Source organism: Panthera pardus, unplaced genomic scaffold (genome assembly GCF_024362965.1).
Source record: "Panthera pardus isolate Hobbes unplaced genomic scaffold, ASM2436296v1 HiC_scaffold_11, whole genome shotgun sequence".
NCBI classification, from domain to species: domain Eukaryota; kingdom Metazoa; phylum Chordata; class Mammalia; order Carnivora; family Felidae; genus Panthera; species Panthera pardus.
The window spans coordinates 97,581,570-97,597,713 of NW_026526666.1; the positions used below are offsets into that span (position 1 = coordinate 97,581,570).

General features: G+C 44.6%; 1 protein-coding gene across 1 annotated transcript in view; it reads right to left on the reverse strand.

The window, feature by feature from the left end:
- The window catches only part of VPS13D (vacuolar protein sorting 13 homolog D), a 257,047-nt gene that overhangs the window by 176,496 nt on the left and 64,407 nt on the right, over positions 1–16,144 (reverse strand). Inside the window, 6 exon segments of the mRNA XM_019461427.2 lie at positions 318–586; positions 4,077–4,289; positions 6,635–6,747; positions 6,903–7,074; positions 9,210–9,420; positions 13,838–14,060. Coding sequence (XP_019316972.2) covers positions 318–586; positions 4,077–4,289; positions 6,635–6,747; positions 6,903–7,074; positions 9,210–9,420; positions 13,838–14,060 — 1,201 coding nt within the window.

The following is a 16,144-nucleotide window of genomic DNA, read 5'->3' on the forward strand; positions in this document are numbered from 1 at the left end:
TCACAATCTCACGGTCCGTGAGTTCGAGCCCTGTCGGGCTCTGTGCTGACAGCTGGGAGCCTGGAGCTGCTTCGGATTCTGTCTCCCTCTCTTCCTGCCCCTCCCCTACTTGCACACTCTCGCTCTCGCTCTCTCTCGTTTTCTCTCTCAAAAATAAATATTTAAAAACAAAAAAAGTGTTAAAAAAAAAAAAAAGAAAATGTGTAAGTGCTCACGTCAAAATACGGAAACAACAGAAAAATCACCCTCTAAGACACACACCGAGCCTAACATTCAGACTAAGAATCAGTGAGTGACTCACACCTATATAGGCTCACCTGTTACATTGACCTTGACCTCAAGATGCCTTTCTGTGGACACAGGAAGGGAAGACCGCTTGGTAACTACTCCACTTTTCACAGTTTTGGGGACGACAGCAGATTCACTGCTAGGGTTACGGTGGCGGCGAGAAGGAGTAACATTAGTCTGTTTCTTAGTATCGCTGGGAGTGTGGAGAAAATCATGGACTAACAGCAGCCAGTCAAATATGAGAAACACGCGAAGGTTGTTGAGGACTACCGTAAAACAGGATGAGTCCTTCGTAGATCTGCAAGAAAACGACCCCAAAAATCAATCAATCAGTCAATCAATCAATCAATAAAGTAGGAAAGGAGAAATGTATTTTACTAACTTACAAGTGTAGTACTCAGCTTGGGAAGGTGTTTTTCCAGTATTTTTTACATTGACCGTTCTGAGTACAATAAACTCTGAACACCGGTTTAATAAAATATTCAGTGTGCGTTTTCGAAAGCTAATCATGTTTTTATGCCATAAGAAAGCAGGATGGTGTGATCCAGCAGTTCTCAACGAGGGGTGACTTTGTTCCCCAGGAGACTTTGGGCAACCAACGTCTAGAGACATCTGTGACTGTCACGACGCAGGGTGGGGGCGGTGGGGGGGGGGGGCGGTTTGCTATCGGCATCTAGTGGGCAGAGGCCAGGGCTGCTGCTAAACATCCCACAACAGGCAGGACGGCCCCACGACAAGGAAGTGTTCCAACCGAAAACGTCAATAGTGCCGAGGCTGAGAAATCCAGGTGGAGTAGAAAGAGCAGAGGCTTAAATCCAGTCACTTATCCTGGCTAAGTCGCCCACCTTCTCCGAGCCTGTTTCCTCACTTACAAAATGAGAAATATCAACACCGTAAAAGATAAAGCACCAGGCACATAACCGGTGTTCAGGAAATGGCAGCTGCCTTCCCTACAGGCTATTTCAAGAAGATCACTAAGGCACTCTTTGATGTCTCGGATCACTTCTTTATGAACACCAAATTTACATACTAGTACTAATTTCCCAGCTGGAACTAAAAAGAGAGCCCCGATCTTTTAGCCTGAGGAGGAGAACAAGTAAGATGACATTTGTATGTGGGTACAACCAACCCCATGCGCTCTGGAAGTGGAGTTCGGGGCGGGGATGGAGAAAAATTGGCTTTGTAGCCCCCATCACCCCAAGTTCTCTGTTTGAGCTGAAAACCCAAGGACGACCCCAGGCCTGGTCTCAAACCACAGTGTGGCCCTACCAGGATATTAGTAGGCAGAGATGGGTAAGACAGAAGGAAAGAGGGCTAGAGACACCTTTTTATGGTTTTCTGGGTTGAACTTTGTTCCGTGAGCTAAAAAGCGAGTGGGGCTCTAGCTACTACATGTGCCTGGCTTCCTGCCTTTAAAGGGGGCTTCTACTCAGGAAAAGCGGATTCTGAGATGCTTTTAAGGCTGGCTTCTCTAGTCTCTGGTTTCTCCTAAACCTGGCTCAATGCCTCCAGAAAAAGGGCACAGTGATGCATGGCTCCCTCATACAGACACAGCATTTTTCACAGAAACACTTTACTCTTTTGTAATAGAGAAAAAATGTTGCCCTCAGTAAAATTTTTCCATCCCATTTTGAACACAGATCGTCAGAGCTATGCACTAACTGGAAAGCCAAAGTATGTCTGATCCCTTTTCTGGAAAATATTTCAAGCCTTTAAACACTGTGAAGTGATTTATATTTGACACACAAAATCCCAACAGAAGAGCAATTCTTCTTGAGACACAGAAAGCGTTCAAAAGTTCCAATCCAGAGAACATGTTAACCCCCTCACTCACAATGGTATTTCTGTTCACAAGCTCCAAGGTAAGACTTTACTATGTGACCAAGAAATTATACACCTTCAGTATATAAACAGAGTAAGATTTCAAGGCTCCTCGTGTATTAAAAACATGATTGCTGAGACAAGGAGCTGACAGATTAGGCAGTCAGATCAATAATAACAGAGCAAATTCAAAAAGAAACTGTTTCTGCAGAAGAACCAAATATATGGAAACCTCCTGCTCAAATAAACCTCTTCAAACAAAAGAACCGCACATCACAGCCAGGTTAGCCTCTGAGACTGCAGGCAACCAGCTGGATCAGTAGACACACACAGTGGCCGCACCCAGGGACTGTCAGAAGGGACACGGACGCTGAGATCAGAGGCACTGGTGTGAGTCCTGACCGCTTCACTCAGTCACTGTGTAACCTTGGAGAGGTGCTCGATGCTCTCCTAACCTCTATTGCTGCATCTGTAAAATGGGGCAGGAGTCACCCGCTTCCCAGACTTGCCAGGAGAATTTAAGTAAAGGCAGGGAGAGTGCCTGGCTTACGGGAAGGCTCAGTAAGGGACAACGAGCACTCCTATTTCTAAGCATCCAAAAGATTCACGCAAAGGTTTGACTGTCTCCTTTGCTAGACTTTCTAGAGGTACATGGAGAGTGACCATGAACTCTCCCTAAAAGAAAGCTCAACCTGGGAACTCACTGCACATTGAAATGTCAGGCGCATTCAAGCATATCAATATAAACATTGACAACGTGTGTGTGTGTGTGTGTGTGTGTGTGTGTGTGTGTGTGTGTGTTTCCCAGCCTTTTACTTACTGGTTTCTATTTACAACATACCTGATAACATCAAGCACTAATAGAATAAAACTGACATTGCTTCCAAAGGTCTCCTTTTGGATTTGCATTGGATGATTTTTTTTTTTTTTTTTTTTGAGAGAGAGAGAAAGAGACAGAGCACGAGTGGGGCTGAGGCAGAGAGAGAGAGGGAGGGAGGGAGACATCGAAACCAAAGCAGGCTCCAGGCTCTGAACTGTCAGCACAGAGCCCGACGCAGGGCTCGAAGTCACGAACCGTGAGATCATGGCCTGAGCTGAAGTCGGACGCTTAACCAACTGAGCCACCCAGGCACCCCTACATTGGACGATTTTAGGTCAAACCTAATTTTTCAGTTTCTGGGTCTATCCCCACTTAGTCATAAAATTTTACAGTAGGTCATAAAATAACACGGCTACATCAGTAATAATACTAAGAGCTGCCAACTGTGTGCAGCGTGCCAGGATTGTCCTTAGTTCCCGCCTCTGCCCTGCGAGGTGGGTATGGCCACCCTTTTCTATCTTATAGACAGTTGCAGCTTAAAGTGGTTGAACTTGTCCAAGGACACACAGCTAGAAGGTGGTAGATCAAGGTCTTAAGTCCGGAGCTGTACAATTCCAAAACATGTACTCATTCCACACACACCACTGCCTAGCATAATACCGGGAAGAGAAACATCATCTACTTCAAAGAGGCTAAAGTCCTTTTAAGTGGAGAAGTGAGTTAGCGACACTCGCACAGATCAATTAATAATGCAAGTCAAAACCACCTATCTTTCTATAATGTCTATGGACCAGAAGTCTTTTACCCGCTTAACCAAGCGTAATATCTTCTTTCCTCAATTCACTTTACCCATTAAAACAGTCTACAGCTTACAAGGAGGTTGATTTAAAGACTCTGGTTTAATTCTAAACTTTTTTTTTTTTTTTTTTTTTTAAGGCAACAGAGACATCTTTTGGCCAATAAATGAAACTGCAAGGTTATAGGATTAGTAAATTAATCTGTGAGCTGCACTGGGGAGCCATTATCTACCTTGCCCGTGATTCCTCAGTCCTTTGATGCTCTAAAGCTGACACAAGTCTTGGCCCACTGCCCACAAAAGGGAATTTCTCGATAAAGAAAAGGCAGGGTCAGGGTCTGGATCCACTACCTGAAATGTAGTTCGATCTGAATGGATCCCTGGGCAGTGCTGCTGTTCCTGGAAGGCTGAAAAATACAGCTGAATACATTTGTCATGCCGGGACTGGCCTTCTGCCCAGCATAGCGGGTGTCAAAAGCCATCATGGAATGGGAAACCAAGTTAATGGACTTGGTTTGGTTGGAAAAGCTTTCATAGAGCAGTTTACATTTCTTGAAGTCAAATCTAAAAGGGAAAAAGCAGACAAGATGTTACACTCTTCCAGTTTACAAAATTACCTAAGTTCAAGACAACAGAACAAAATCCTAAGTATACCTGAGTTCAGTGAAGGAGAGAAACTTTCACTGATTTTGTTAACAGACTCCTCAAAACAGATGTAGTGTCGTTGTGCCCTGTCTCTTACTTTCCATTTCCAGGAAGATGACCTTGTCCACAGGGACTCCGTGAGGAAGAACACCACCTAGTATACTCTGGGTGCATTAACATTCTTGTTTCTGACCCTAAGTCTGAGAAGGCTGTATATGTGTAACAATCCCCAAAGGACGTCAAGGGTCCCTTGAAACCATCCCCTGTCAACTCCTAGCCTGCCTGTGGGATTCTCTCTCCACAGTCTGCCGAATTTTTATATAACCACTACAGCTTCCTGGAAACAACCAGAACAAATAATACTCTTCATACAGAGAAATCATGCAACTGGTCCACCAAGAGGAAGTGCATTTGGGACCATCTTTTTTTTTTTTTTTCTTTTCAGTAACAGAGAAAGCTGCAATAATGCAATTCATAATTTATTCAGTACCGTCATGACATTCTGTGCAGAATTACTTCATTTTGTAAAAAACTAAGGATGTAGCCAGCCATCAGAAAAGAACAGCTAGCTCACAAGACAATCTGGGACCCAAGCCTTGGTTATACCATGTTTCGTTCAACTGAGTCAGACACAGGCCAGGATGGATTCTCGAGGAAAGACAAAGGAAAAAAAAAGTGTTTCAGTAGGGAAATTTCTAGCTTTGAAGTCCTGTTTTCAAATACTGAACCACTTTTCCAGCCATATGATCTTACGCTAGATAAAAATTCCATCTGGAAAATAGAAGATCTGCCCAACCTCAAATGGTTGTCAAGAGATCAAAATGAAAAGTTTATCAAGTGTGAAAATACAACTCAGTCTTAAAGGCTCTACACCAGTAACCATAAATTCTTGGTCTGCCCAGACCGCGCAAGTGAAACACTAAGAGAATCGCTAGGCAGAACACAGCCTCCTAAGGGCAGCCCAGTGGCTCTTCAGCTTCGGGATGCTTCCAAGTGAAAAGATGGGCCCAGTATTGTCAAAGCTTTCAACTTCTCAAAAGAGGTTGAAATCCAGACTTTTTACGTGAAGTCCCCCACTTCTGAAAGGTTGGCCAGCGAGGCAGCCATCAGTGCTGCTCGCCAAAGAGCTCTGGGTCTCCCCTATTCCCCTATGGCAGACACCACTTCTGAGTCCTCTGCACTTTGTGGGACCACGTTCTAACCCATGAGCTCTGCAGAGCACTCGACTGCAGTTCAAAGCCACTCTGGGCTCTTGTTTTTCTCGTTGGCACAACAAGATGCCGGCTGCTCTGTCGGCCACGGTGCCTGCAGGAGCAGAGCAGCAGGAGGGCCACAATGGACACACAGCATCAGGAGAAAAACGACTTCGCTTTTCTAAGTCACTAGTATGTCCACATGTCTGTCACGTGGTAGACATGTGGTAGTTTTTACCCCCTGTGGTAGTTTTTATTGATTATTATTGTTTAAGCTATTGATAACATACCATGGCAGCAAGATTATATTAGGGATATACCATAATACAACTTTCTCCATCGAAGCCTTACACCTTACAATTCCCTAGGCTATCTGGAATGTTCCCCTCCCTCACCCCTCCCTGCAACTCAGCTACAACTGAGATGGCTTTTCTGTCCCTCCCAGTACACATACAAATACCACACTATGTTAAAGGTATATTCTACAAATATCATGAGCGACATTACTAAGCTTTCTGGAACTGTGGTTCTACAGTTAAATACTTTTAAAGCACAGTAGATTTGGGAAATAGGGTGGATGGGAGGTACAAGCTTCCAGTTATGGAATGAAGAAGTCACGGGGATCGGAAGGAAGTACGGCACAGGGAATACAGTCACGGTATTGTAATAATGTCGTGTGGGTGACAGGCGGTGGCTACACCTGTGGTGAGCACAGCATAACTTACAGAGAAGCTGAATCCCTATGCCGTAGACCTGGAACTCAGGGAACATAGTATGTCAACCATACAATATTTTTAAACACTACTGACATTAAAACGAAACAACAAAATCAGTAGATCCTCAGGAAACCAAAGGCTAGCACTATTTCTGAAGCTCTTTCAAACTTATCAGTTTCAGTACCAGGTGTGGGCCTGTCTTTGCTAATAAAGCAACGAAGTTAAACTTTTAAAAAGCACCGCGCACCACCTCTGGCCACTCGGCTCTGTGCTAAAGCGAAACAGGTGTATTGTTTGTAACGCCGTTACTGTGATGTCAGTCACTGGTAGCAGAATGGTACCATTAAAGCCATACCTGGCTAAGGACCCAGCACTTTCTTTTCCTTTCGGATCTTTCAGCTCCAGACTTACATTCACCATATCGATGAGGAAACACATGCACGTGTACACTTCTCCACTGAGAACAGTCTGCAAGAGGAAAACGCCAATCTGAAAAGGGGGTTAATACGTCAAGACATTCATTTGCTTCTTGCCCCATCTCTTCTCTGCAGGTGAGCTGGAGGTGGCCATCGGCTGAGGCTGCCAAAGTTAAGAGTTATGGGACGGCGCGAGGTCTCACTCACGTGAATTCTTGGGTCTTGTAAATCGTAAGGCCGCATAAATTCCTCTATGGGCTCACCGAGGTTGTTCTCCAATAAACCACGAATCAGCTTGTATTTGTACAAATCCAGGGAGCAGTGGACTGAGGAGAGGTTGCCGTGGATAGATATGTCTGGCACAGTGTGACTTATTTCTCTAAGAAAAGAAAAAAGGTCACTTTGGCAAACAAACCACTAACTTAACATGGACAAAGCTCACCCCCAAATATAAGAGCTAAAGTGTACCCACCTACATTATCAACCAGTTAATTTCTAACTTCCAATAATAAAAATTTCATGTGGCTTCAAATAAAGCAAGTTAGCACAACTGAGTATCATGCTTGGCAACAAAAAGCCCCTTTTCTCCCAAAATATGCATTTCAAAAGTCCCCAAATCTTCCATGAGTTAGCTAAGTACTCTATTAAATATGGAAAAATCGCATGAGACTCAGAAAGAGTTTAAACATTTCAGTTGGGAAGGTGATAAAGAAATGGCAAGTTCTTTTTTTTTTTTTTTTTTAAGAAGCAGCAAGCTCTGTAATCAACTCTTCAGGTTTCATGATAACTAAAGGCAGAAACCAGTGTTTCACAATGAACCCAGATGGGACATCAGGACGAAATCTGGATCCATCACTTGTCTCTACTGAGATGGGCAGGAGTACAGCTGGGATGCCCGGGTCAGGGGCTGGTACAGCTCAGGCCAACCCCGAACAGCTCTTTCCCTGCCCTCCCAACCTGCCCATGGTGCAGTGGGCATCATGGATCCTGCAGAGTCCACCACGTTCTGAGTACATAGAGGACCAGAATTTAAAGTAGAAGAGGAAAATAAAAAACTACTTTGTCTGCAGAGGAAAACCTACGTATGTTAAAGACCAGTGATGCAATCCACAAAGAAAAGCTGGAAAGGCTCCCCAGTGCGCCCGCCCCCCCCCCCCCACCGGATTCCTGTTTCTGTGGTGCAAGCAGCTGCTAGGATATCTCATATTGAGTTGTCACCTTCTATTGGGACTAACAGTACAACCCTCTGCACATAAACGCTGATGGAAGTGGGTAAAGTTTACATAATCCGAGTAACAGAGCACATTTTTTTTGGAAAGCATCGCTCGAAAAGAAAACGAGGTGTTCGATTTCTAGATAAGGAAGCTCCTCGTAAGACTGCTAAGCCAGTAAAACCAAAGAGAGCCCCGCCAACCATAACTGAGCGCCAGCCAGGGAGCACTTGAATAACAAATACGAATGAAATGTAAAAATCCCAGAGAGAGCAGCTGACCTGTATCATTAATCCAGAGAGAAACAAAAAAAGTGACATCAAATGACTCACCCAAACCCGAGAACCGTGAAGGGAGCGGCCAAAGAGGGATTAAAATCACACAAGTGATTACCCGCAAGTAACGAGACTGCTTTTCAAAACGCTACACGAGAACCTCTTCCATTACTTTACAGACTCATCTCTGCCTGTGGTTGAAACACAAGCATTGCTGCTTTCTCCAAAATCAATGCCCCAAACGGACACGCATCACGTGCTGTGCGCAGCAGCCCCAGGCTGCGCACGTGGCCCGGGTCCCCAGCAGGGGACCTGGTTCACAGACACCTGAGAGTCAGGCTCTGGAGGTCTCAGGTGGAGTGTGGGAACATTTATTTCCAAGATGCTTCCCAGACGCTCCCGCGGAAGTAATGGCAACTGAAGCAATGCTCTGAACTGCAGACATGAGCATCCTGTGTTTGAGGCCAATTAAGAGGTAAATTAGAGTCAGTGCTTTAGCCTTTCTGGAGTCCTTTCAAATTGCTTACTGGAGTGAAATGGGCAGAACTGCATCTCCACTGTCATTCTGATTAAATGGAGCTCCAGGGTAAGTAGCAACAAAGGTCCAGAATCTACTGTGCTTGGGACATATAACCCAGATGTCACCACTTCCCAAATACCTTCTCTGCCATCACTACCTCCCTACCTCTGCCAAAATCCACGTTACATCTGTGCCCCTTCGCCTTTGTTTCCAAGGCCATGGGGCAATCCCGTAACACAATTCAGAACACTGAATCAAACACTAAATTAGAGTCACCTATGTGCCTTCTATCCCTGTATCAACAGAACGTAAACTCCGTAACGACAGGTTTTTCTTTGCGTTAGCGTAGGCCTCATGTCTAGAACATAGCAGTGACTCAATAACCATCTGTTACACAGAAGAAATAAGTAAATACCTATTCTCTTCCGGACTTACCTTCACAGCGCTGACTTCCAAGTTACTAAGACTTTACCTAGGACAGACAGTTACTCAGATGTAAACCACTCACTTGTCCAAATTCCTTTCCACCTGCAATTTCAGTCTACAAGGCTCAGTGAGGAGACTCCCTCCCGTCTGCCGCACAAAATAGGAAGGGAAGATCAGATCTCCACTGCTGTCGTCTGAGGCCTTAGAATACTCTCGTGGACGTCTCTCTGCGGCAAAGATGTCCATGTCTTGCAGATCCACGACAATGCAATCCAGCAGGCAGACGTGGTCTTCTACGTGGACCCAAGGGAAGAGAGAGAATGAAGAAAACAACACCCAAAAGGACTGGCCCTGAATAAAAACTAAAAAGCTAAAGGAAGTTCACTCTGTCTTTAGATGACAGAATCTAAAATGTTCAGAACTGCCAGCTTCAAAAAACTGAGCGTCCGGAGGTCTTCACCTGGCACCAAGACCTCCCCATGCGACACTCCGTGTGCTAGATACTTCCTGTCTGCTCCTCCCCTTCCGCATCACGTGCATACTGTGCCACATCCCTTCAGCGTCTCGCTACTGTCCCGAGACACTAGCTGAGCTCAAAGGGTTTATGACTGAAATGATTTGACAGCCATCCCTCCCAAGGACATCCTACAGGGGTGGGGTCTCATGTAGAGATAGTGTCACCCAAAAGGCTTACAAAATTGTCCAGCACCAGAATTCTTTTCTCAAACAAGTATGTAACCACTTCCGCTACCAGTGATCTAATCCAAATCACCGTCATTCTCGCCTGGCCCACCAGAAACTCCCCTCCAGTACACCTACACCATTCCCCTTCTGGCCTTCACAAAACCACTCTGCCCACAAAATACCTGAGTAATCCTTAAAAAAATAAACGAGACCGTAACATTCTGTTCTTTCTACGCTTTAATGACTACGTCGAATCCAAAGTTGTTTCTGCAAAACTCCCCCCTAAATCCCTATAAAACCCTGCATGAGCCCACTGCCTACTTTTCCAACCTCATCTCAAGCCATTCTCCACCCTGCTCCTGAAGCCTCAGGCTCACTGGCCTTTGCCTCCCCCAAAACTGCTAAGCCCCTTGCTATCTGAACGGCATCACCCTCCCCTCTCGATCTCGACTGGGTCCTCTCGGTTCTTCCCTCCTGCACCATTCCGTCTTTCCCATAACATCTTACTCTGTCAACACTTAGATGCTTGCTTAGTGCCTTTCTCATCTCCTACGCATGGTGGCAGGAACCATGTCCAACAGAACAAAATTATAACATCAGCATTCAGCCCACACTAAACATATCAGTTCTTGATTTTTTACTATTTTGATAACTATGGGAAAGAGAGAAAAGTGGAACTGATCAGGTAGAAGGGGGAAGGGAAAGGAACAGAGGGCTTCAGAGGTCCCCTAGGGTCATCACGGAATCCTAAGGATACACAGAAGCAGCTCGAAAACCACTACTTTAATCCCATCTTCATCATAAAGAAATTCTAGAAACAGCAATTCAGGAGGAGAAATACTGTTCAGAGAGAGATCTTACCAACCACCTCGAAAGCATCCCGAATCACTTCTTAGAGGCACTCAAGCTGGCCCTCCTCCTAACCACCACTGTCCTCACAGCAACACCAGCTGGTCACAAGTGCTGAGCCGCATTGTGCATGTGCCGCCTCCACGCTCTACACGCATCACGGGGAGAAAGCGGCAGACCGCATCACGTGGGTTAAGGATTCGGGCTCTGGAGCCAGACAGCCTAAGTTCACAGTCCAACTCCACTATCCACACAACCGAGGCCAAGCTAAGCTACTCAATCTCTCTAAGCCTTTTGCTCCCTCACGTGTAAAATGAGGATAAAAATGAAACTCCACAGGGGTGCTATGGGGGTGAAATGCAACGATCTACGAAAGAATGTGCCGTGCGATCTGGCACACACTAAGTGTTCAACAGCCAGCACTGGGATGAAGACTGTGATAACCTCGTTTCTTTAATCACCAACGCAACCATAAACCACCTTCCTGTCGCCTCTAGGACCACAGGGGACTACAGGGAGCAGTACCTAGCACGGTCAGTCCTTGCATGTAACAAAAGACACGCAACAGCCTCGTCAGCTAGCGTCCCACATTCTCTCAAAGCCCAATCACGCTGAACTGACATTGTGGGAATCACATTCGGTTTCCCTCTCTGACTCCTTAGAGCACCACCTCACTTATCCTATCCATCGCCCACCCAGAATACATCCAAAAACCGAATGGGGCACCTGGCTGTCTCAGTCAGAGGAACATATGACTCTTGATCTGGGGGTCATGAGTTCAAGCCCCATGTTGGGTGTAGAGATGGCTTAAATTAGAGAATAAAAATTAAGGGTGCCTGGGTGGCTCAGCTGGTTAAGCATCCAACTCTCCATTTCAGCTCAGGTGATGATCTCACAGTTTGTGGGATCGAGTCGCACATCAGGCTTTGCACCGACAGCGCGGAGCCTGCTTGGGATTCTCTCTCTCTGCCCCTTCCCTGTGCTTGCTCTCTCGCTCTCTCTCAAAAGAAATAAACTTAAAATACATACATACATATATACATAAATAAAATTTTTAAAAACTTAAAAATAAATAAAAAAATAAAAAACCAAAGGCCAAACTATATCAAAATAAAAAGTTCTGCACTGGAAAGGAAACAATCAACAAAACCAAAAGGCAGCCTCCTGGATGGGAGAAGATATTTGCAAATGACATATCCAATAAAGGGTTAGTATCCAAAATATATAAAGAACTTCTACTGGGGCGCCTGGGTGGCGCAGTCGGTTAAGCGTCCGACTTCAGCCAGGTCACGATCTCGCGGTCCGTGAGTTCGAGCCCCACGTCAGGCTCTGGGCTGATGGCTCTGAGCCTGGAGCCTGTTTCCAATTCTGTGTCTCCCTCTCTCTCTGCCCCTCCCCCGTTCATGCTCTGTCTCTCTCTGTCCCAAAAATAAATAAAAAACGTTGAAAAAAAAATTTTTGAAAAAAAAAAAGAAAAAAAAAAAAAAGAACTTCTACAAATCAACAGCCACAAAACCCAAATAACCCAATTAAAAAATGGGCAAAGATTTCTCCAAACAAGACATGCACATGGCCAACAGACACATGAAAAGATGTTCAATACCATTCATCATCAGGGAAATGCAAATCAGAACCACGATGAGATATCGCCTCACACCTGTCAGAATGGCTAAACTAAAAAACACAAACAACAGGTGTTGGTGAGGATGTGGAGAAAGGGGATCCCTCAAGCTTGGTAGAATACAAACTGGTGCAGCCACTGTAGAAGACAGTACGGAGGTCTCTCAAAAAGTTAAAAATAAAACTACCCCACGGTCCAGTAATCCTGCTACTAGGTATTTACCCAAAAAAACACAAAGACACTAATTCAAAGGGATACAGGCACCCCGAGTTTTATAGCAGCATTATTTACAATAGCCAAGTTATGGAAATAGCCCAAGAATCCACCAACTGATGAATGGCTAAAGAGGTGGTATGTATACAATGGAATATTATTCGGCCATAAAAAAAAGATTGAAATCTTGCCATTTGTGACAACATGGATGGAGGTACAGAGTATTGGCTAACCTAAGTAAAGTAAGTCAGCCAGAGAAAGACAAATACCATAGATTTCACTCCTATGTGGAATTTAAGAAACAAACAAGCAAAGGAAAAAAGAAAAAGAAAGAGAGAGAGGGAGAGACAAGATAAGAAACAGACTCAACTATAGAGAACAAACCGATGGTTACCAGAGGGGAGGTGGTGGGGGGATGAGTGAAAGAGGTGATGAGGATTAAGGAGGGCACTTGTGATGAGCACAGGGCCACGCACGGAAATGCTGACTCACTATACCATACACCTGAAAGTAATAGAAGCCTGTTAACTATACTGGAATTAAAATGGGAAAAAAAAATTAAATTAAATTTTTAATAAAAACCAAAAGGCCAAAACCAGGCTCTCCTCTGGAATGACTAATTCTTTTGTTTTTTTTAATGTTTTTTTTTATTTTTGAGACAGAGAGAGACAGAGCGTGAGCACGGGAGGGGCAGAGAGAGAGCGAGACACAGAATCCAAAGGAGGCTCCAGGCTCTGAGCTGTCAGCACAGAGCCTGACGTGGGGCTCGAACTCACAAACCGTGAGATCATGACCTGAGCCGAAGTCGGACGCTTAACCGACTGAGCCACCCAGGCGCCCCTGGAATGACTAACTTTTAAAATCTAGAGAACACCAATAACTGGATGGCTCATGTCTTTGCAAAATTGTTGCTTATAGTATCTGTTGTTACCTAATTCACACTAATATTTTTTAAGAGTTCTCTGGGGGTTTTTTAGAATTAAACAGAATAATATTTACGTAGGAAAAGGATAAAGTCCAGACAGTGACTTGCAAGGATGTGTCTAAGGAATCGTTCCAGCTATACTATCATCTTCTTGTGTCAACTACCCTGACCTAGAAGAAAAAGTCCTGAGAGGCCATCTAAATCCCTTTATTCACACTGTGTCTTGCTGACTGAACTGTACTGTAGAAGTCACCCCAGGGCTAAAATCTGCATCCTAAGATTCTTAAGCTCTCTAAAGCAAAAGCAAAATCAGAGTATCACTAAAGACCCGCGATCTCTGATGCACACACCCCCCACCCCCCCACCCCCCAGGTACCTGCCACAGTCCCGTGAATTCCCCACCTTTCTCCTCTCTTACCAGGACTACCAGGAACCCGGCCGGTGGAGGGTGTGGCTTGCTGTCCTTGCTGCTTGGCCGAGGTACTCGGCACAGACTCATTCCTCAGGCTGCCTGCACTCACTCCAGCAGGAGGCATCATAAACAGCCCCTCGGAATGGGTTCCCTTCGGGTCCTCTGCACTCGTCGTTTTCCTCAAACTGTGTTTGGGGGTACCCGTTGGGGAAGCTGAAGGCACAGACTCCTGGGAAGAAACAAAATAAAACTAGAAGACAGGAACAGGGGTGACTATTTATCTTTACTCTCCTGGAAGTCCTATTCCAGCCGCTGGGCTCTTCAAAGACTCTATGACACCTGACACTTTCCAAGCTCCCTCCAGCTTCCAGAAACGAAAGGAGTAAGAGGCTCATGGCATTCCCTGCCACACGTAATTCTTTGCAGAGGTGTTACTTATAATTCAATACCTGTTGAAAACTATAGCAATCTTGCAGGAATGTATTATCTTTTGGCTTAAGATGCTAACTGTTGGTGGTTTAGCCTTAGGTCAAACACAGCACAGAGAAAGCAGACCTCTCAGCCATATATGTTGTTGCTTCGCTGGAGGGGAGGAGCTCTTTATTCTAAGAACATGTATCTAACAGCAATGTGGTTCCAATGGAATGAAGCCATGGGAGTGTCTGGACTTTCTAGAAGTCGCTCCTTCTAGGTTTACATCTCTCATCCCTTTAAGTAACTGTGCAAATGAGAACAAAATGGAGAACATAGGAGGTTGGCCATTCCTATTATGTTTCTGTTCGAGGGCATAAAAATCAAGGACAAACACAGAGTAACATAAATTCTGTAATTCTATTGAAAACACTACATACTTTTTTTTACACACTGAGTACCTTCAGTTCATTGCTAACTGGAGAAATCTTCACCAGATGATTCAATAACTGACTTTTAAGCTTTCCCCCAAGCCACCGCGCTACCTATCCGCAGGGCTTCCGATTCATTCACCCCTTCTCACAAGCGAGCTGCAGGGAGGGCAAGAATGGGTTTGCTAGTACTGCCTTATATGTTTATTCCTCTCAGCATTGAAAAGGGGATGATAATACTGTTCTCCTTCCCAGTTATCTTGAGTAGTAATTACAAGTAACAGTGGAAAAAAACAAAGAAAAAACAGTTCTTAACTTTCTGCAATTTTTTTTTGAAGGCAAATTACTAAGCAAATGCTCTTATTTAAATATTTCGACATTAAGGGGCGCCTGGGTGGCTCGGTCAGTTGAGCGTCCAACTTTGGCTCAGGTCATGATCTCGTGGTTCACGGGTTCGAGCCCCACGTTGGGCTCTGTGCTGGCAGCTCAGAGCCTGGAGCCTGCTTTGGATTCTGTGTCTCCTTCTCTCTCTGCCCCTCCCCTGCTCGTACTCTGTCTCTCTCTCTCTCTCAAAAATAAATAAGACATTAAAAAAAATTTAAAAAAATATTTTGACATTAAAAACCTTCCCCGTTGCTTAGTTTACTTAAACTCTAGGACAGTCGTTGCTCTTTCATTAGATTTATCTCTACACAGTCTACATAGTTTAAATAAATCAATGGCTTGAGGAGCTTAACTGAAAGCTTCTGAAAGGCTAACTTAGAAATTATGGTTTAAGCACAAGCTGTGGTTGAGGAAAATGAAAGGAAAAGCATACATAAGAAATCCAAGCCTGCATTCATGAAGACATGGATTTGTGTAAAACAATTTCAAACGCACCAAAGTCGTGGGACTCAAAGGCAAATAACCCTTCCGCGAGCTCCGGTGTCAGGATTATTTCCTGTTCTTTAACCACCAGAACACATACTAGACAAACCTCACCCGTGCAAATACACTAAAGGGAAAATGGAAACGCAACGTGATTTCTGATGAAGAAAGTAATTCTTCGCTTCATCTAGGCCTCGATCAATTGAGCCTGTGGAGAGGTAAAGATCCACAGAGGTATTGATCTGATTACAAACACTTTACCCAGTGACACACTCCAAGCAGCCCTTATGGAATTCTACAGATCACTGGCATGTAACAAGGTAAAGCTTCTCTAGGATTTAAGGAAATAAGATCATCAAGAAATTACTACCTAGGGGGGGAAAAAAAAAGAAAGAAATTTCTTTTATTGGTCCTTAAGAAGGCCTTCTCTACACAGGGGGAAAGTGATTCAGGAAAGGGACAAAAAACTGATAATCAGGCTTTCCCAAATAATGAGGTGCTTTAAAAAGTGAATTTTTGGAAGTTTTCTGCTCTGAGCATATGAATGTGGATTGACTGCTGAATCCCATAAGGTTTTTCAGAATAAACAGTAAGCAAAAGAGTA